The following is a 21,931-nucleotide window of genomic DNA, read 5'->3' on the forward strand; positions in this document are numbered from 1 at the left end:
TATTAAAGACATAAAAACAATGTTTATTTTATATAAATATCTTACAAATAAAACAAAAAAAAATTACAGTTGTTTTAGAATTCTGAATAAAAACATATTCATCTATCAGTCAGAAAAAAAATTAAACAGAAGCCTGAAATTTACCTTTAATATGTTAATTTATATACATTCTACTCTTATATTTATTTATTACTATATATATATATTATTATTATTTTTTAACGATACAGTATTTTATTGTAATCTTAAAATTATTTTCTAAATAAAGGGAAAAAATTTATCTGCATCATTTTAGAAAAAACTTGTCCCTGAAAAGATTATCTTTTCACTTGACAGAAAAGCGATGCTTTGTACACAGTTTTAATATTGAAACTGTTTTCAGTTTTATTATTGTCTTTATACAATATTAACCCTTCATTAGCTATTAACAGATATATACATATGCTTGACTAAATGCTCAAAGAGCTATAGATGGCTGTATATGCTATCTTACTTTATCCATAAAGGACTATTGACGGCTGTAGCCACAACTACACATTTACTTTTACTTCTATAATATAAAATCTATTATATACTATCACTAGATGTCAGTCGAGTCACTGTTTGACTATTATGATTGATTAATGGATTATCATTTCTCTATAAACATCATTTTTAAAATATCCTCTATGTTCCTAGTGAAAGGTTGAGCTGTTCATGTACATTGTTGATTACTAGGAGCCGATATATTTTATTTAAAAATAATTTTCAAAGATTAACTCATTTTAAATATATCATTCTAACTTAGTAATAAATGTGATATTTACTTACTCTATTAAGCAAAAGCAAATTCATATAGCGAAATGTTAGGTTAGGAACATGAAAACCAAAGTAACATGAAAAGGTGATTAACTTTTTATTGCATAACCATTTATATTCTTTACAGCAATTTAATTATATTTGAGATCATACAATACTAAAAAAAAGGCTTTATATTAAAAATTTACTCTGAAAAATTCTGCTCTGGTTAAAATTAGCTCAAAAACAGGTAGTGTAGGAAGGGTTAAAACATGTTATTTTATTATTGTGAATTTCAATTTATTTGAAAAATAAATACTGTATAAATTAAATAAAATACATTTTTAAATAAAGCATTTCCTGTTTTTTGTCTCTTTTTCCCAGTAGTAAAAAATGTAAAATCTTCTTAGAATAAATTAAAAAATTATGTTTAAATACATTTTACTCAAAGGTTTTACTAGTTATTTTATTAAAAAAAAAAAAAAAATTAATATTTTCATTAATTAATAAAGTGGTAACTAAAACATACTGATATTTCGAGTTCTAAATAGAAAGAAAACATTTTTTTCCAATGAAACACAATTTTAACCATATTTATATAATTCCATAATTTCATTTAACAGTAAATAATATTGTGTATGAAAGATAATTTTCCATTAAACTGCTGGAAATCACAACTAATTGTTAGGGTGAAAAAATACAGTTCTTTTGTAGCACTAGACAGTGAACACTTGTATAGAAAAGTCCAAAGACTGTAATGTATTTGGCATCATGTGAAGCAAATGAATACTTAAATTTTCTTTTAAATTAGGTGAACAAAATGTGTAATTGAAAATCAAGTAGAGAAAGATATAAAACCCATGATTATAAAAATTATAGAAAATTTTGTTAACTGAAACAATTTTGTAACACAAAATTTTCATATAATGCATACATATATATAAGCAAGAAACCAATTTCTTAATTAGAAGAGGGACAAGAGATGTTCTTGCCTGACAAAAGATTTAAAAACCCTTCAACAAATGTTACTGCAAATTGTTAATTAAAAAAAAACAATATCTTTGCTTAATTCTCACAACCAAAATTATATTTATTGCAAAAATTACAATCTTAATATAAAATTTTATAATATTAATGCACTAGAAAACTAATAACACAATATCACTTCTATTTCAACATTAATCTGCTGCAATTTAGTCAACAACTTGACCTTTTACTTTCTCATCTAGTGCTATAGCTCTAGAAGGGAATTTATTGTAATCGGTCCAATTTTGGGATATGTGGTTTTTACCATATCTTGACGTTTTGATATCTAAGGAACCCAAAAAAACCAGATGGAAACATTCCGGATTTTAATGTTTGTATGTATGCGCACGCGTGCGTGTGTGTTCTGTGTTGGCCTCTAAATCACCTTATACCTCCAGAACTACTGAACTGATTTTGACCAAACTTGGTCAGATTACTTGGTTAGATAAGGGGCACTGATGCCATTAAATTTTCAATTTAAAAAGGTCAACGGGATAGGGTTGTAGAGCAAGGTCATCCCCTCAGTATCTCAAGATTTTGCCTAATTAAGGTCAGTCACATTTGTCAACAATTAAACCATAACAATATTTGTAATAAAGTTTTTCAAAATCTCACCTTCACCCAAAAAAATAATGTTGTAGTCATCTGCTATGTTGTGACAATCACAGGTGAAAGGTAGAATTAAATAAATTAATAATATTTAACATGTAAATAACTTGATCTGGCTGGGTCTCAAACTCAACTGCCTGGTTGACTCAGTACCTGGTGTGTAAGCCTCACGGCTACACTAGCTGCCAACCGTACAAGTGAAATTTGTTCCATGTAAGTTGTGAAATTACATTAGTTTAGTTAGTAATGACTGTCGTTGCTAGTACCAACACACCCGTGTGAATTAAATAGAGTATGTGCACGCAGTTTAGTTTATCATTGAATTAAATAAACGAAAAAAAAAATTAAATTTAAATAAAATGATAAATATATTAGATTAAGTTGTGTGTATAAGCAGTACACACAGTTATAACCCACAGCTATATGCATGACTGGAAAGTTCTACAACTGCTTTAAAACCCTGCTACATATAAAATTTTATACATAATTCTGTACAGCAAGTGTTTCGCTATTTCCTGATCAATTTTTTTTATATAAAATAAATTTAATTTTTTAATAAAATAAAATAATTTCTATATGAAAATAGAGAATATGTTTATAGTGAATGCAAGTGGTTAAATGTCACATCATTCAACCGTACGTTCCAAAGTAAGCCATAAATGTCTTTCTATTTCTCTTGGCATAAAATTGATAAAAAGGCTTTCCATCTACAAAAAAAACCATTCGCCATGTGTTCAAAGTTTTTTAACTTCTTTCATTTGAAGGAATTCCTCCAAGTGATGTTACTCCATTGGTTTGTGTTTATTTTGACAATGCACTTTTGGGATTGCACTCGTAAAAAATTCTTAAAATTTTATAATTTTAGATTTTTATATTTTTTTAATAAACTATTGATTTAAGAGAAGTAAACTAAAAACATCTTTCTTCTCTTTAAGAAAACCAGTAATATTACTTACAAGGTGAAATATCTCTGTATCGATTTTTAGCATGATTTTCAGGTCGTTTAGCATCATTAGTAGATAATCCGGGTTTTTTCCTATACAATTTTTCAAACTGTGCGACTAATGAGCCACTCGCTAAACCATCAGCAAGTAGAAGCATCGACTGAGCTAAAGCATCTGTGCCAGGCCTTAACTGAGGTGTATCTGGTACAAACTGATAAGCCGGTTCTTCTTCAGATACGTCTGGTTCTGCTTCATATACAGCTTAAAGAAAAATAAAAAAATAAATATATTGTAACAAAAATTGCATTCACAGAATGTTTTAAAAAATAATGCAGAACTAGACTTATTATAATAAGAATAGCTAATTAATTGTATGAATACGACAAATAAATATATGAAATTAATTATTACAACACTAGTACAGGTAATAATTTTATGCAAAATATAAAAATCTGTTAAATGTAAATAATTTAAAACTTCTGAACAAAACAAAATTTTTTATAATATATAAAATGTTCTGCAGTTTGAAAAAACTTTGTTACAATACTTACAGAAAATTTAACAAGACTTTTACTATTTCATCAATTCCTTAATTGTAAATTCAGTAATCAATAACTTTTTTAATACGATTAAGTAGTTTTATTATAATTTTTTAACTGATTGTAATAACACGGAAAGTATTAGGTTAGTGATTTTCTAGATTATGTATTTACAGGGTGATTACAAATGAAATATTCACTTTCGACAGCTTATAAAAAATTGAACTGGTGTATGTGAATACAGTAAATGATATGGTTTTACAGGAAACATTTTTAAAGTTTATGATTGTGTATCTGCTCTGCTGCTAATATCACTGACTGATGTGTCATGTTACCAGTCTGGCAGGATGGCTGCTACAGCAGTAGAGAAAGCTTTTTGTGTGCTTGAATTAGCCAAAACAAACTCAATTACTGTCATGCAGAGATGTTTCAGAACAAAATATGGTAAATCACCCAACAAGAAAATCAATCTACAACTGGAATAAACAGTTTCAAAACACAGGGTATCTGTGTAAAAAAAAAAAGTGCCGGAAGACCTCCATTTTCAGAAGAACAAATCGATGTGTATCAACATAACCTGGGCAAATTGACTAGATCAGCGAGTTTAGAATTGCAAATTTCTCAACCATCTGTGCGGAAAATTCTGTGGAAAAATTCAAAAATGATGCCTTATAAATTACAGTTAGTACAAAATTTAAATGTCAATAATAAAGTCTTACGTGAACATTTTTGTATGGGTTGATGGGTTGCAGGAAGGGGTTGAAAATGATGTTACCTTTTTCATTGCCTAATTTTCAATGATAAATGTATGGATGATGAATGTATGATGAACATTAATGGAAAAGTTAATAGACGTAATGTAAGAAGATGGGGTACAGAAAACCAAAGAGAAAGTTTACAACACATATGCGATTCCCCTACAGTGAACATGTTTTTCTCTGTATCTTGTGAAATGGTGTATGGACCATTCTTTTTGTGACAGTAACCAGAGTAATTAATCTGGACATGATAAGTGAATGACTAATTCCTCAACTTGAAGATGGTGACAACTTCATTTTTTTACAAGATTGAGCTCCACCTTACTGGCACATACAGGTCAGAAATTATTTGAATGAATGCCTTCCCAGACGATGAATTGGCTGTGCAAGCGAGGAAAACATGGTGTTTAAGCATTGGCCACCACGTAGTCCAGACTTAATGCCTTGTGACTATTTTTCATGGGGCTTCTGTTGATATTGATGACTTAAAACAACGCATCAAAAATGCTGTTGCTACCACTGACCGGCATATGCTTGCATGTGTTTGGGACGAATTCGTTGTTACAAATGATGCACACATTGAAAATTTATAAATAAAAACTTAAAGAATTCTTCTATATGAACATGTGTAATCATTTAAACTCGTAAAACATAGGCTTTTAATAAGCTATCAAAAGTGTATATTTAATTTGTATAATCACCCTATATTTCTAAATATTCATACACTTGAAGGAATTTTATACATTAAGAATTTTTTTATACATTTAGTAGAAAACCAGGTTGAAATATAAAAAAAATTATTTATAACTTTTAAAACTAACAGGGCATTTTAAATAAAAACAGAAGAAAAATACAGTTTGCAGGCATAGAGAAATCAGTAAAATGCCTAAAAAAAGCAATGGAGACAAAATAGATCCCTGCTATTTCTTTGTTAATTATTAAATCCTTGTTCCTTTTGATTCTTGTTATTCCTTAACAAGGATCTTCCTTTGTCTCCATTGCTTATTATAGGCATTTTATGAAAGTTTAAAATAAGAATGCATGACGTATGTATTTTTTTTCTACAATGAAAAAGAATGCATATAACTGTGCAGCACAATATTAATAAAATGTATGTACAGTAACAACTAGTATAAGCGTTATTTTTTTTTAAGGTCCGATCAGTCACGAAATAAAAACCCGTGCAAAAATTGGATGAACCTTTGCGCATATGTGTTGCGCAGCGTCTCTAGTATGGTCTTCAATCACGCCGCATTGCTTCATTTAGTTCTGAACACGCAGCTAGCACGTAAATATGTCTACAACAATAGCATCTCCCGCCAAGTGTAAAGTGCGTGCAGTAATTCGATTTCTTCAGGCTGAGGGGTGTAACGCAGCTGAAATTCATCGACGAATAAGTAATGTGAACGGTGAAACTTCAATGAGTGACAGCAAAGTGCGACAATGATGCAGGAACTTCAAGGTTCAAGAGAAGGAAGGTTTAAGCGAACCTTCTCCAACAGAAAGTGTACGGCTACTGTGTTCAGGGACCCGAATGAAGTTCTCTTGGTGGAATTCATAGAACGTGGCACGACCATCACTGCAACCTCATACTGCGTGACTCTTCAATGTCTACGAAGGGCAATTCAGAATAAGCAGAGAGGAATGTTGTCATTAGGCATTGTCTTTCTCCATGACAATGCTCGGCCGGACACTGCAGTTGTAACAAAGAAGCTCCTGCAGTGTTTTCATTGGGAAGTGTTTGATCACCCACCATACAGCCCGGACTTGGCTCCATCCGATTTTCATCTCTTTGCTCACATGAAACGCTGGCTAGGAGGACAACATTTTGGCACAGACATTGAGCTGCAGACCAGCATAGAAACATGGCTGAAAACAACGGCGGCTCCGTTCTATGACAAGGGTATTGGAAAGTTGGTACCACGCTACGACAAATGTCTAAATCGGAGTGGCAACTATTTAGAGAAATAGTGTAACTATGCAAGTACTTGTTACAAATAAAAAATTTTTTATTTTCACTGTGGGTTTAATTTCGTGACCGATCGGACCTTGCAAAAAAAATAACCCTCGTATATTAATTACCCAACTACAACTAGCTTTTACCCAATCACAACCTTCCAAAGTTTTTGAGTCGTATCTAATAGCGAAAGTGATATACTTCTTCCTGTAAAGAACAAGAAAAGCTACCCAAAATTAATATTGAGGTATGTAATACAGAATAGTCATTATAAAAAAACACTGGCTTCAGTCACTTTTTTTCTATAAAGTCAATTCATTAGCAATTAATTCAATTAATTAATATATTTGGTGAATGAATTATAATTAAAATACTAAATGTATATTAAACAAAATACTCACTGTTTGGTCTGACAGTTAAAATAAGTTCACCAGCTCTTGAATCTCTAGAAGCTCTTATTAAATTGACAACTTGATCATGAACCATTCTACCTATATCGATTCCATTAATAAGTAAAACCTATAAAAACAAAATAAAAATATAATTACTTGATGACATAATATAGAGGTTTGTAGTTAAACACAATCGATAAAAGAAAAGACAATATAATTACACATAAAAGAATTGTTAATGTTATAAAACATCATTATTGAGATAAAGACAAATAATTTCTTATTCAATTATTAAGTCAGTATAAAATTTTGATCTCTACAACTTAACAATTATATAAAAAAAGTGTATTCTTAAGGAGTTCATAAAAATTACCTTGTATGATAAATCACAAGAAAAATTAAAAATGTACAAGCTTATGATAAAAAAGATATATTGTCAGCAACTTTTCAATGGAAAAAAAAACTCTGCCACAATATAATTAAAATTAGATTTAGTTCTTTAATAAGTTGGTCATTAACTTCTTCCAATCCCTATTTTTTCTTGTCTTTGGTCTCTTCTTTACTGAATAGATATTATAGCAATTACCTCAAAAGCTATGGACCCATGCACAATAATTTACGAATTATTCTGTGTTAAATTGATAGGCAAATATACACAGCATTAGTTTAAGAGTGGTTCCACGTCCAATAACGTATTGTACTATGTTCAAGATCATAATATACTTGGATGCAGCTTGTTCTATTTGCATTCCGATAAATTATTACATACCGCATTCCTTTTTTATTTGGAATCACAAAGTATTTCAATCTTCATTTATTTTCAAATGAGTAGCTTCATTTTTATTATAAAATCACTCAATATGAAATTTGCCGTAAAATGTTAGTTTTCAAATGGAAAACTATCCGTGCTTATAAGATTACCTAATGAAAATTAAATAATATTGAAACAAGAATGCTGGGGAAACTGAGAAAACTGGAATACTAATAACACAGAACTGAATTCATTGGAATTTGAAGTACGTTCTCAGCCTGTTTCGAGAGAGACTTCAATCAATTCCTGAGCTTCAAGCGAAAGAAAAGAAACACTGAAACATTCAATTCTACAGATGATGAAAATGTAGACAAATTATCTATTCTTTATTTATAAATAAATGAAATACAACCTTTCCAAAAATTCATCTACAGTCTCTTTTCTAGTACTTTTGGTCATTCAACCATCCTCAGAAAAAGTTATACTTCAATTTATATCATTAAAATTAAATTATGTAAAAAGTAAATTTAAGATCACAACAACTGTTGTGATTACATGTCTTTTATGTAAGAAGGTCGTAGTTTTAATAACAACTACGTCCTTCTTACATAACAAACACAACTAACTTTAAACTATGACTATCAATTGTTGTGATTTTAAATTTACTTTTTATATAATTTAATTTTAATGAAACTGAAGAATAACTTTTACTGAGGATGGTTGAATAACTGAAATTTCTAGAAAAGAGACTGTGGACTAATTAAAAGCTGAACTGTAAAGCTGTATTTCATTTATTTATATATAAATAATATTACATACCAACTGTGCCACGTTTAACAAACTTAAATTATCTATTCATTTTTACTTTTGAAAATAATATAATTTAAAAAAAAAGTAAATAAATGGTATTTTAGATACAGATGTTGCAATTAAAGCAAAAATTTACAGACAACACACATCAGCAGAATTCCGTATCCTATACCATCAAATTCAAATAACTTTCATAGCCTACAACCGATCCCAGAAATGCCAAATCAGCAGTTCACTTTTCTCAAACTTTTTCAATCAAATCGTCTGTTAAAACCAATAGCTGGTCGCTACATTCTTCATCATGAACATTTGTTCGCCCTTCTCAAAATGAACTGTACCACCGTCTTACTACAGCATCGCTCATAATGTTCGACCCGTAAAATCACATATTTGTGATGTTTACATTAAGCATATGATTACATTAAAAACATCTACATTACCTCGCCATTCACAAAGCTCTAATTTTTAAGCGGCACTACTCTCAGTTTTTTTTTTTTTTAATTTTGCATGCATATTTCATATAAAAACTAGAAACTTAAGGTTTTAACAAATTTTTCACTTGCAAAATTTATACTGTAATATGGTGGGTGAATTATTGATTCTAATAATCTAATATTAATGAATGATTAAGATATTTTTAATAATTATTTTTAAACAGTACATAGTTATTTAAAAAATGTTTCAACATTAATGATTTATCTCCTACTATTATTTTTAATTAAATTTTTTTAAATATTCTTCATTATGCTTCTTTACAATACAGTTTCAGTACACAGTTAAACAAATCTAATGCATGTAGTTAGTTATATATATTTTATGAAAGATATAAAAATTCAGCAATTCTATTACTAGTAACTTTTTCAAAGTTGAAATATATTAAAAGTATTGTTTTTTATTTGTCACGGTTATGTATCAAAAGATTCTTATGAAGGAATTAACCATAAATTGTTAAGATTGCAAATCAAAATAATGAACCAGTAAATTAATATCAGAATTCGTTACCTAAAATGTCGATAAATTAATTTTAAATGGAATAAAAAAGGAAAACAAAATTTTAAAGTGAAACAACATAATTTTGATAATTATTAACATTAAAAGTAAGATATACAACAGTCTTACCGCTCCTAAAATATATATACAAAAAAAATAACAACACACACGTCTCAATCTTTCTCTACTAAATCTCATGTTAATAATTTGTAAACTAAGAAATTAAGTTTAGAGAGGACACTGACTAATACATAATGCAATCGCAACGTCTAAGAATAAGATTTAAAAAAAAGCTATAACAAACTAAATTTTCTATATAATACATAAAACTGAACAAAAAGTGATAAACTAACAGCGTGTGATCAGAGATAGATAAGATAATGATAAACAAACAATAAACCTTTATAATATTCTCATAACATCTTATATCTCTTAACTTTCTTCTTGCACACACACACACACACACACACACACACACACACACACACACACACACACACACACACACACACACACACACACACACACACACACACACACACACACACACACACACACACACACACACACACACACACACACACACACACACACACACACACACACACACACACACACACACATAGAGAGAGAGAGAGAGAGAGAGAGAGAGAGAGATAATTTTTATAAATTCCTCTTTTTTTCTTTTTTTATTTGCATAATCAGAGAAAAAAATATATATATCCTTAGAAATATATTATAAGAGTAAAATAATAAAAATATATATTAAAACTAAACTACAAAAAAAATATATTGCAAAAAATAAACAACTTAGAATCAGCCATTTAATTTAACAGTAATAAAACATGACATGCAAAATATGGCAAGAAATGAAAATTAAATTAGAAATAAAACTATATATTTATTTATTTGAAACAAACAAAAATGAGTAAAGAGACAAAATAATTTCAAAAATATAGAAAAATAATTTTTAAATTTTCTAAGTTTTTTTTTTTTCTGTTAAGTATACATGTTCAAAATCAATACAATGATCAGAAGCTGTACAAACCTTAACAGCAACAAAGATATTGTAAACTAAATTAAATGAGAAAAACAATGAATCCCTTTACGATTTATAAGGGAAACTACAAAAAAAAAAACTTAACCCTTCGCGGGCGGCAATGTTTTATGGCTGTAGGCGGAAGACATTAAGTTAATGCAAAAATTATTTAAAGTAACTTAAAACATGTATTCATGCATAAAAACAATATATACATTGTTTTTTTTCTGAATTCTGCCACCAACCTGGATAAGGAACACCATTTAATTATCTCACGAGAAAAATCTTACATGAAAATAGCAATAGTCTCACTGAGCGCACTAGAATTTGCAAACTATAGGTGATGATTTTGGTTATGTTTTATATTGAATTCTTTTCAAGAAAAAGAAACTGAATAATAATAACAGGAGTAACATTTAATGTAATATAAAACAAGTAGAGCACCTAGGCAGGGAATAGTATAATATGGTTTTATTATAATAATAATATAAATATTTTTATTCATTTACTTCTGAATTTTTGTCTCAAAAATTTTGTTTCAATTCAAACGAATCAAGCTGAAAAATGAAGTTTTTGGAAGGAACAGTTTTTAAACAAATTACTTAAAAATGAGCAAAAAAACACGAAAAAAATAATGCATGCATCTTGTTACAAATACATGGTCATTGAACTCATCTGATAACTGAAGTAAAATGGTTCCCAATCACGTTGTATAAGGAATTGCTGCCTAAAAATGACAGAACATCTCCTGCCATCTCTTACAATTTACATGTAACCTCGTGAAGACAAACAGCCGGTCACATTCAGCGACTCATATATGGGTTTCTGCCCTCCAGCATAAGTACAGGTAGCCCATATATGGGTGTCTACCCGCGAAGGGTTAAACTGAATATACTTTTAAAATACTTTACAAAATTATCCAATGATTATGCTTTCAACTGAAGTAGTAGTGGTGATGTTTTTTATGGTAAATTTCGCCGATTCAGAAGTCAATTGAGGTTTAATTAATCATTTTTGTGATTTCTGACTTGTTTGAAAAAAGTATGTGTATTCATCTATATTCATACAAAACCAAAAATATTCATAAAAAAAAAACCATTCTTGTGTTATATGATTGGGATTAATTTAAAGGGTGCAATCATATAAAACGAGAATGGTTTTATTTTAGCCTTCAAATGATCCGCTTCCAGTTTATTTGACAATTATTTAATGTCTTAAGAGATCAAAAAACAAAATCAGATTACATGGTCTCCTTCCATAGTATTTTTCACGATAAGGAAAAGAAAATAACACACAGAATACATTAATCAGTGAATGTAAAGTATAGTAATAGTGATTTAAATATGGCGATGAAAAGGTAAACATTGCTGTACAGTACATTTTTATACTATCTGATTAATGAAACATTTCCACTGTATAAAAGTAATTTACTAATAAATAATAATTATATTTTTTCCTGTAAGTAACATTAAGCTGTTGCGTAATTATTTAGGCATGAAAAATGAAATTTACTACATTATAAAAAATGGAAGTCTGATAAGGATTTAAACACAGAAATTTCTAGATAAAATATGGATATTCACTTTGACAAAGAGGACAGTATAGTACAACCAATAACTAAAAAAACAAAATATGATTCTAAATTAGCGATTACAGTGGCAATCTGATAACAAGACTATCAATGAAAATTTGGATACTAACAAAAACGAGAGGTTATCCAGAAAGAAGTTCCAAAAGACTTAAAAAGATCAAGGACATACTTATGAAATCTTTTAAGTACAAATCTTACTCTATTTTTCTACACAGTTCTCACAATTGTTAAGGTAGTTATCTTAGCAGGGTACCAGAAGTTTATTCCTTCGTTGTCATCATTATGGAACTGTTAGCCGGCAAGAAACATTTTAACATATAGAACAGATGAGAATCACTTGGTGTAAGTCTGAGCTGAACAGTAGATCAAATTATTTCCAGTCAAAAGTTATGATGAGATGCTGTGTTGTGGTGACAGCATGTCTGCGAGTGGTGCCATGAATCAACACAATGTCCCTGGTAAACAAGCCACATTCCTTGTCATGGATCGCATAATGTAATTTTTTCAATATATTGCAATAGACATCACTATTGACTGTGCAGCCTTGAAGCAAGAAGTTAACGAGTAAAGTCTTTTTTTGTCCTAAAATGCACATGCTTTTGAGTGGAAAACATCTACTTGCATTTTATCTTTCTGGACGATGAAGTTCATAGCCATTTCCTAGATTTCATTACGTTTCAGACATTACATGCAACACCCACGTCTCGTACCCGGTGACTAAATAGATCAAAAGAAGTCATTGTCTTGTTCTCTATACAGCCGAAAATTATAATGCACCGCCCAATCATTTCATTTTGTGATATTCCTTAAGCGTGCACAAAACAAACAAAATTCTTAATAATTTAATTTCAGAGAATTTTATTTAAAAGAGATTGTGAAATCACTGGGAAATGCGATTGTGAATCATCTTATCTAGTAACCAAAGGTAACAAGTTTTCATATCTTTCATTAACCGATTGCAACCATCTCTGAACCAGTGAATTACTCAATGTATTTCCTCCAGAAACATTGCAAATCTGATCACTTTAACATTCCTTGCATAAAGAAACACAGTCTAGTGCGGTAAGTACCCTCCATTTTCTTAAACATTATAAATGCATACCAAGTAACATACAGACCAGACAACTGAATAAGAATGGTGTCAATTTCTTCCTAACATGTCGAGCATGCTTAAAAAGATAAAACTATTGTAGCGTTAGAGTGATATATTTAGAAATAGAGGTTGCTTTCTGATTACAACTTGCGTTATATACCCTCCTAAGAATTTATAATAGTAAACTCTAAACAATTGTGTTTGTTAAGTATGAATTTTGAGACTGTTATTGCTCAACAGATCTGACGTAAGCATTAAGTGTAAAATCTTATTCCACTCCCTGTAAAGATTTTAACTTGAAATTATACAACGAATCTTTATTTAATCATTGGAAACATACTTCAAAATGAAATTTGACTAATCAATATTAAAATAAAGAATAGAAAAATAAGAAATTTACATAAAAGCAACAGGAAAAATAAACACATGAAATCAAAATAAATTAAACAGGTTATAAATAAAGCAAGAGATAAGATATAAAAAAGACAGGCACAGAAGAAAATATTATGAATGAATGTAGCACAAATTAAACACATAATTGTTGGGGAAAAAAAAATTAATTAAAGTGGTATTACAGCAAATTTTTTAAGATAAGAAAATACAGAAATTTGGTTACATTAAAAACACGTAGATACTACTCTGAAAAATACTAACAACATACCTGATCACCTTCATTAAGTTTAGGATAACATGTATCAGCCGGTGTATTTGGCGCAACTCTAGAAACTAATACAGGCATATCTAAATCGGCACCACCTTTTACATTAAAACCGAAACGGCCTTGTTCATCCGGTCTCATACGTATCGATACAAGACCTTCTTCACTCTATTTAGAAATCAAAACACAATAAACTAATTTTGATGAAACTCCAAAATGTTCAATGTAATTTTTCTTAAAGCAGATAATTCTTAAAATTTAAAGTTAATTAAATTTTTTGTAATTTCTATATAAAAATTACTGCTCGATTTAATGATTTAATGATGCAAAAATGTCACGCCTGAAAAGTTCTTGATACCTGTCTTTCTTTTTAGCTTTTTATCTTCTAAAGACTGCCTTGATGTATCCACATCAAGGCATCTTTTTCCTTCATGATTTTCACCAAAGCATTTATAAATATTGATCACGCTAACTACATATATAAGCATTTAGCTAATTCCTAGTTCTGTTTCTCTTGCGACTTGTTATTTCATATATCTTTTTTCTACACTTTTCATCGCTTTATTATTCACTACTTTGCTCGCACATTTTTTTATCCCTGTTAGAATCTAGATCTCAAATGATTCCTCTTTAATTAATATCTTTGTTTCTCTGCTTTATATCAAAACAAGACGTAAAGTACCTCCTTCACCATCCTTTTCATTAATTTAAGTTTCTTGCACTATTACAATTATAACTAACACATCATGGATGTTCTTTGCTAATTACGCTTTCATGTAAATTATTATTAACAAAGAAGAGGCATAACAAATTTATATATTTTAGAAGTAGAGGCATTTTAATAGGGTTATTCAAAAAATATTTCTATATTATTGTTTTTCTGCAAAGTTTTAATTCAATAATTAAGAAAGCTCATTTAACATTTTCATCTTTAGGTTATACCTATTTTCTTTATCATATTTCTCTTCTTTCTAATGCCATAATAATGTATTTGCCTTTATTATTTTCAGTCTTATCCTTAAACATTTTATTCTAATCTGTTAACATTTAACTTATTGTCATTTTATTCTCAGCCGATTTAATTGAGTCTTAGCAGAATCAGCAGTGGAAAAAATCGACAACCTGAGTTACTTTAAACATGTGATAATAAAGTAAATTATAGCGATTGCATCAAAAAAAAAAAAAAAAATTACACAAGATTAGAAATTATAAATACACTTACTGGTGGATGCTCTGGTGTATAAGTCGTTAATGTTGGTGACACAGAAACTGGTGGTGCTGATACGGTCGTAACTGTATCATATAAGCCAATCGAACTACCGTTTCTTTCTATTATATCTATATCTGGTTCATCATCGGCATAAGCTAAACCAGCTCTACTTGATAATACTGGTGTAAAAGCTGCATGCGGTTGTTCTTCTATTGTTCTATCGAGAAAACCTCCTTCACTGTAATAGGTGAAAAAATAAAAATAAAAGCAAAAGTAAAGCGTTATTAATGCTTTATTACATATAATAAAATAGCTGTTTACTTAAACGTACCTGACAAATAAATATATTTCTTTATATAAAATTTAAAATATATTAACTCTATTAGTAATAACTGTTGATTCTATAATAGATGGTTCAAAACCGGAAAATTGACATTCGTTTATATTGATTTCCAAAAGTTCTGATGTACATCAATAGATGTTAAACATAATTATTTTTTTCTAACTGAACATATTTTACTAAATATATCTTACTACAGTATTAAAAGGTTTAATATATTGTAAATGTATGATAAGATTATATATTTCAAAATGTAAATTTTAAAACTACTCTATTTGTAAGACAAAAAAAATGATCCTAAATGACTTATCTGCCTTTACTGAATCATGTAGATTAATGTTGATCATGAATAAACTTACACTACTTAGCATTTGTAGAATATTCCAGAGTGGGTAATTTTTCACCATTTTCTCAGGCCATTTTAGTACAAAATCAGGAAAAACGATTATTTTTATAAATTTTTGATGGTTCAATATTAACAATTACTGTTGTTCTTTTTACCAAATGATCTATCACTATACAGATGATTCTTCATTATTTTTTTATTTTTTGGTGAAAAATGCTTCCTCATAATTAAAGCCCGTTCTCAGATATTAAAACATTAATAAAACTGGTTAAAATTAAGATGAAAACTAAGTACGTAATAAGAATAGAATTAAAATAAATGTAACTATTAGGTTAAAATATATAACATGGGTCGAGTCTCCACAGAGGATATGAACAGGGATAGGTTGGTAAAATAGAAGGTGTATAAAAATTTAAAAGGTTCATTAAACACCAGATATGGACACCCATTGGTGCTGTATTACGTGCATGGTTTTCATACCACTACAAATGAGGGGGTTTGCAAGGACTACCTTAAGAACGATTTGGTTGTCCTTTAAGACAGGCGAGTAAAATACTAGCACCTGGTCCTGTCTTTCCCAAAGTGATGGTTCACCGCAATCAATAAGTATGCTTGCAACAAGGTTTGATCTAAATGTACCGGTGACATTCTTCATTGTTGTCTCAGTTGACATATTCAGTATGGAAAATTTTAAAACATAATCAGTTTCGTAGAAATTTATATATTTGCTGCTTAGTTCCATTGCTGCTATAGCGGCATAGGAAAGTGATCGCTAAAATTTCTAGTATTAAAGTTTTTGCAATATCAGCGTTTCAAGACCCCACTTCAATCCAAAAAACATAAAAAATTTTTAGAAAATGTATGTACATATGTACTTATAGGTGTAAGCCTGTATTCTGATTAGTATCTCAGGACTGGCTTAACATACAATTTTTTGAAAAATTTCTATTTAATGATGATGGCATTAAATTTTAGACAGAATTAAAAAAATTGGGGAGAACCAAGTTTTGCAATTTTGAATTTTTTACTTAGTGGTTGTAAATAAAAATGACCTTTGGTATTATGAAAGTATGTATTAAACTATTTAAAATTAAGTGTTGAATCAATCGGATTTGGAGTGGGAAGGTATTCAATATTATTTCTAAACAGTTTTTGCGTCATACCTGAAAAAAATAGTTTTATTAAATAAAAATGTGAAATTTATATATATCCTACATTAGGCCTGATTTTCAACCCCACTAGACAAGGAGGCATAGCCATATAGTTATCTTTATTTTTTTTATCAGTAAATTATAATTTTTTTACCCTTGTTGAAGTTCTGCGCTTCATACAACTCCGTCGGTATTGTTTGTTAATAGAAGAATAAATGTTGGTTTTATACCTTCAGAAAGCACAAAACGGGTTACTGCATACTGTTCAACTAACTTGCAAACTTCATGAGGACTTGCTGTCATAAAATGAGATCTTGACATTATAAACAAAACAATTTTACTCAAATAGCTAATTAAAAGTAATTAGAATCTTTTACCGCATGTTTTGCCTCCAAAGTTAATTGTGTCTATAATTACTGAACAAACCTCATACCAAAGTTCTTTGACTTCATTTGCTTTTATAGTAAACTTAAATGGACTTTGAATTCCCCTTCAATGCTCTTTCCTAACTAACACTTCCTTCTAATTTCCTATAACCATTTTTCTTCGATCTCAGACAACATAATGTAACATGCATCTCACAATACTCTTTGAAACAATATTCTCTCCAATCAACAAAGAGAGCTTATTTTTATTAATTTCATAAATGTCACGGTACAATTTTTATGTTACTCTTTTATCATATTTTTAATATTATGATTGATCCTTGCTTATCGAATCCCATTTTCATTGTACAACATATTACTATTTTGATCATTTTTTTTTTAAAGTTCTTATGGCGTATTTTACAATAGTTTCTTCTAATTTATGATTAAGTCAATCAGAAACATCAAATACTTTAAAAGAGTGAATTGTAACTTTCTGAACAACTATTGAGTATTCTGTAGCAATATAAACACATCTTTTACAACAGCTTCTGGTAGATTGAATTTTTTTATACAGTTTAAGAGAAACTCTGTTATAAATTGGAGAATTTAATAACTATAAAAATTATTAAAGTAAAATGTATACTTACTCATCAGATATATGTGGTGTTTCAGCCCAAGCTCTCCTTGGCTGTCTTGCTCCTAATGATTGAACTTTGTTATCATGAGGTCGTGGCGTTCTACTAGATGATACAACAACTGGTTTTAATTTTTCCATCTGTACAGCCGGTAATGGTACAGTTTGTCTAACAACTCTTTTACTAGGAGACCTAAAAAAACAAAACATTTATCAACAAATTACATATTTACAATAAAATACTGAAAGTTCAATATAGTTAATAATCATTGTAAACAAATATAGTTAATAATCATTGTTAAAAATCATTGATGATTTGTTTGAAATTTCCAAGTTTCAGCAAACAACCAACATTCATGCCAATGAACTTCTGCTAATCTTCTTTGTGAATAAATTTATTTCACCTTGATGTCACTAGTTGAAACCTTCTCCTTTCTCTCCTCTTTTTCCTTTCTTTCTTTCTTTTCCTGTTTAACCTCCGGTAACTACCGTTTAGATAATTCTTAAGAGGATGAATGAGGATGATATGTATGAGTGTAAATGAAGTGTAGTCTTGTACATTCTCAGTTCGACCATTCCTGAGATGCGTGGTTAATTGAAACCCAACCACCAAAGAACACCGGTATCCACGATCTAGTATTCAAATTTGTGTAAAAATAACTGGCTTTACTAGGACCGGAATTTTGGAACTCTCGACTTCCAAATCAGCTTATTTGGGAAGACGCGTTCACCACTAGACCAACCCGGTGGGTTTCTCCTCTTTTTCCTTGTACCATACCTTCATGACTCTTCATTAGCAAGAAAAAACAAAACTACCAAGAAGTAAATTATAAATGAAACATAAATTCCACAATATAATTAGCCAATTATCCAAAACTGAATTAATCCAACAAAACATTTTGATATCTCCTGTACTCATGTACAACCCCAACAAATGCACACACTTTTTCATTGTTCAAAATATCATTAACTTCCATATCACCTAACATTTAATGCTGTTTTTGTAAAACATTATTTTCTAATTTCATCCAGAATGGTAATTTTTTTCTAAAATGTGCAAGGCATCTTCCTTCTGCCTGTTTACACAAAATTAAACAGTTTATAAGGATGTTAATAAAACTGTTAATTACTGTAAACTGACAACTTTATACTGTTTTACAGTCAAAATACATAAGATTAAGATAATTTTAGAGCTGTAAAAATTTCTGCCTAAGGAAATTTAATCAGTTTGTGAAAACATTAGAAATTTGTAACCTACAAATTTCATAATCTACAAAAAGTAGTAGTAATTACTTTATGAACAAGTGTAAAACAACACATTGACACTCTCCCTCTTCCTAATAATTTTCTTCTTATAATTAAATTACATTTAAAAATACTTTTCTTTGTCAAAATCTATATGGAAACAAAAAAAAAGAAGATATTTCTAATGATGTAACACAACATATTTCAATCGTTTTTAATAAATATTTTAAGATTTGAGAGAGTGAAATCTTGAAAATAGAAGGGAGTGAAATAACAATAAAATGCAATCCTGGGATGAACAGTAAACCAACCAAGGTATTCCATCTGTGGTGATTCCATTCTCTTTTTGTAAGAGCTCTTCATTTCATAAAAATGATAAAAATACTAAATCATATACATTATGATGGAAAAACTAATTACATGTACAACACAAGTGCAGTCTAAAGAAACAGGAAATCGTCTGAGAACTTCCATGTAAAAAAGTAGTTTGTCAACAATCATCATTGAAGGTGTCACAAATTTCATCAACATTTTTATCAGTTTCAATATTTGTATGATGCCCAGGTGGCTGATGACCTTCAACTGACATTTATTCTCATTTCAAACATGAAAACCACTAATAAACACATGTTTTTCTCATTGCAGACTTGTTCTAGGCTGTCTGAAACATTTCAAGTGTTTCCACTATGTTTTTCCTAACAGGAAACAAAACCTGATGACTGTGCATTGCTCATGATTTTCAGGCAACATGTTTTTCCCAAAATCAGAAAATAACTCTCCATTAAAAAGTCACTGTGCTTCTGTACCTTCCATGCTGACTCAGAAGTGTTCCACCTGACTATTCTGGTAGCAGAAGTGCAAACTATGACCTTACTCCCAACCACAATACAATCTCTGTTATTTATAGGCCCCCATCGTAAAATAATAATCAATTTTAATCTTTCTTACACTTTTTCAGTATGACTATTCGAACAAAAACATTAAAAAAATATTTAAAAAATTTTTTCATATCTACTGGGCAAATATTTAAAATAAAAACTTTTACATAAACATAAAAAAAATCAAATTACCTAAGAAAAGTTCTTTCCAACAAACAATGCGACGATCTAGCATCTTCAGTCGTTTGTAATTGTGTACGACCAGAATATGTAAATTTCGAACCAAGTGATAAAAACCGACGACCTCTAGTTGTTTGTGGTGAATGTAAACGAAAGAAAGTATGATGTTCCACGCATGATTTCCAAAGATTTTTACATGAACGATATGTTACTACATTAAATCCAAGTAATGTATCATAATCTTCAGACTGAATTAAAAAAAAATTACATTATACATTTTCTTACAAATTTTATAGATAGATTTATTATGTTAATTCACAAGTTTACTAAAGCATATGACATAAATAATCCTAGAACTGGAAACCAACACCAGAAAATAATTTATATACATATTTCCAACTTTCAATATGAATCTGTTAATTTTTTATTTTTAACAGATATAGTCTGACTGTCAGTATTCATTAATAGATTTCACCACTAATTCCTGAATACAACAACACGTTCCCTATTAAAAGTAATCACAAATGATACCAAAAGTTATTTGCTTCTCGTGCTTTCCTATGAAACTGTTTTGATATTTTAAAACAGTATCATATCTTGATTAAGTAATAACTTTCTTACAGCTTTAAATAACAATACAGTATATCAAAATTATAAAGATTATTAGATGAAGTAAGGCTGCCATTAATACAGGATGTCCCGTATAAAATGCAACCCAACTTTATATTGGTAGGTATTGAAATAATAAAAAGGCATGCGTAAATGTAAATGTAATTTTTATTATTACCATCTATAACCTTACATTTAGATTAATTTAGATGTAATTGTTTGGTTGACCCATGAACAGTTGATTTAGACAAATTAATTTCAGCAGACAAACGTCTGATCGATTTATTTGGCGAGGCGAGTAATCGGTTTTTGATTTCAGCGACTGTATCTGCATTCAACACTGATGCAGATCTTTTGTGTTCCTTGTTATCAACAGAACCGGTCTCTCTAAATTTTGGGACTAATCTTAATACTGATGTTTTTTTAGGAGCCGGTTTATCCGGGTACTAATGGAGAAACAAATCTTGCACTGCAACTGCTGATTTCGTACTCGTACAAGTACGACTCGACAATGAAAACACCATCTTGTCTCTAGTGATACACTGAACGTTATGATTGCATTGTTGTTACTATCGGTAGTGTTCTACTGCGTCACCGCGATGTTCAGATGTTGGACAAGTCCATTTCAGTAACGGGTAGGGGAGTAAGCTTGACTTTCTAAATTTCATGGATGAGTGATTGATGGGTTGCGTTTTATATGGGACAACCTGTATTTCAGATGATTTTCAAATAAAAAAAAAGTTACAAATTAATTACAATTCTATTCATATATAACGCAAAACACTCAATAACAAACTTTTTTTTGAAGTGAAAGTTTCTTTAGACATAATACCACACACTTTTGAATGGGCACTGAAAAAGTCTATCCCTTAGAATCTGAAGTGAAAGGGTTATTCATGTAAACTCAGCCAAACCCAGTTTAGCTGAGCACAGTAGACACAATATGCTGGATAGTGAATAAGTCTGACTCGTCACACTCTGAGGTAAAACGCTCAATCAGGTAAACTCAGGGGAGCCGAGTTTAACCATGTGAAAA

General features: G+C 29.7%; 1 protein-coding gene across 2 annotated transcripts in view; it reads right to left on the minus strand.

The window, feature by feature from the left end:
- Nucleotides 1–21,931, minus strand: part of Ptpmeg (protein tyrosine phosphatase Meg) — a 61,918-nt gene that overhangs the window by 8,631 nt on the left and 31,356 nt on the right. The window contains exons 10-15 of one of the 2 annotated variants that reach the window (XM_075381405.1): nucleotides 20,299–20,534; nucleotides 17,997–18,176; nucleotides 15,157–15,382; nucleotides 13,938–14,102; nucleotides 7,012–7,129; nucleotides 3,369–3,617 (exon numbers count right to left, since the gene is read on the minus strand). In XM_075381405.1, the coding sequence (XP_075237520.1) occupies nucleotides 3,369–3,617; nucleotides 7,012–7,129; nucleotides 13,938–14,102; nucleotides 15,157–15,382; nucleotides 17,997–18,176; nucleotides 20,299–20,534 (1,174 nt within the window). The remainder of the gene's footprint in view (nucleotides 1–3,368; nucleotides 3,618–7,011; nucleotides 7,130–13,937; nucleotides 14,103–15,156; nucleotides 15,383–17,996; nucleotides 18,177–20,298; nucleotides 20,535–21,931) is intronic. The other variant, XM_075381406.1, reaches the window with a different exon arrangement.

The sequence above is a fragment of the Lycorma delicatula genome, chromosome 13 (genome assembly GCF_047948215.1).
Source record: "Lycorma delicatula isolate Av1 chromosome 13, ASM4794821v1, whole genome shotgun sequence".
Classification (NCBI taxonomy): Eukaryota; Metazoa; Arthropoda; class Insecta; order Hemiptera; family Fulgoridae; genus Lycorma; species Lycorma delicatula.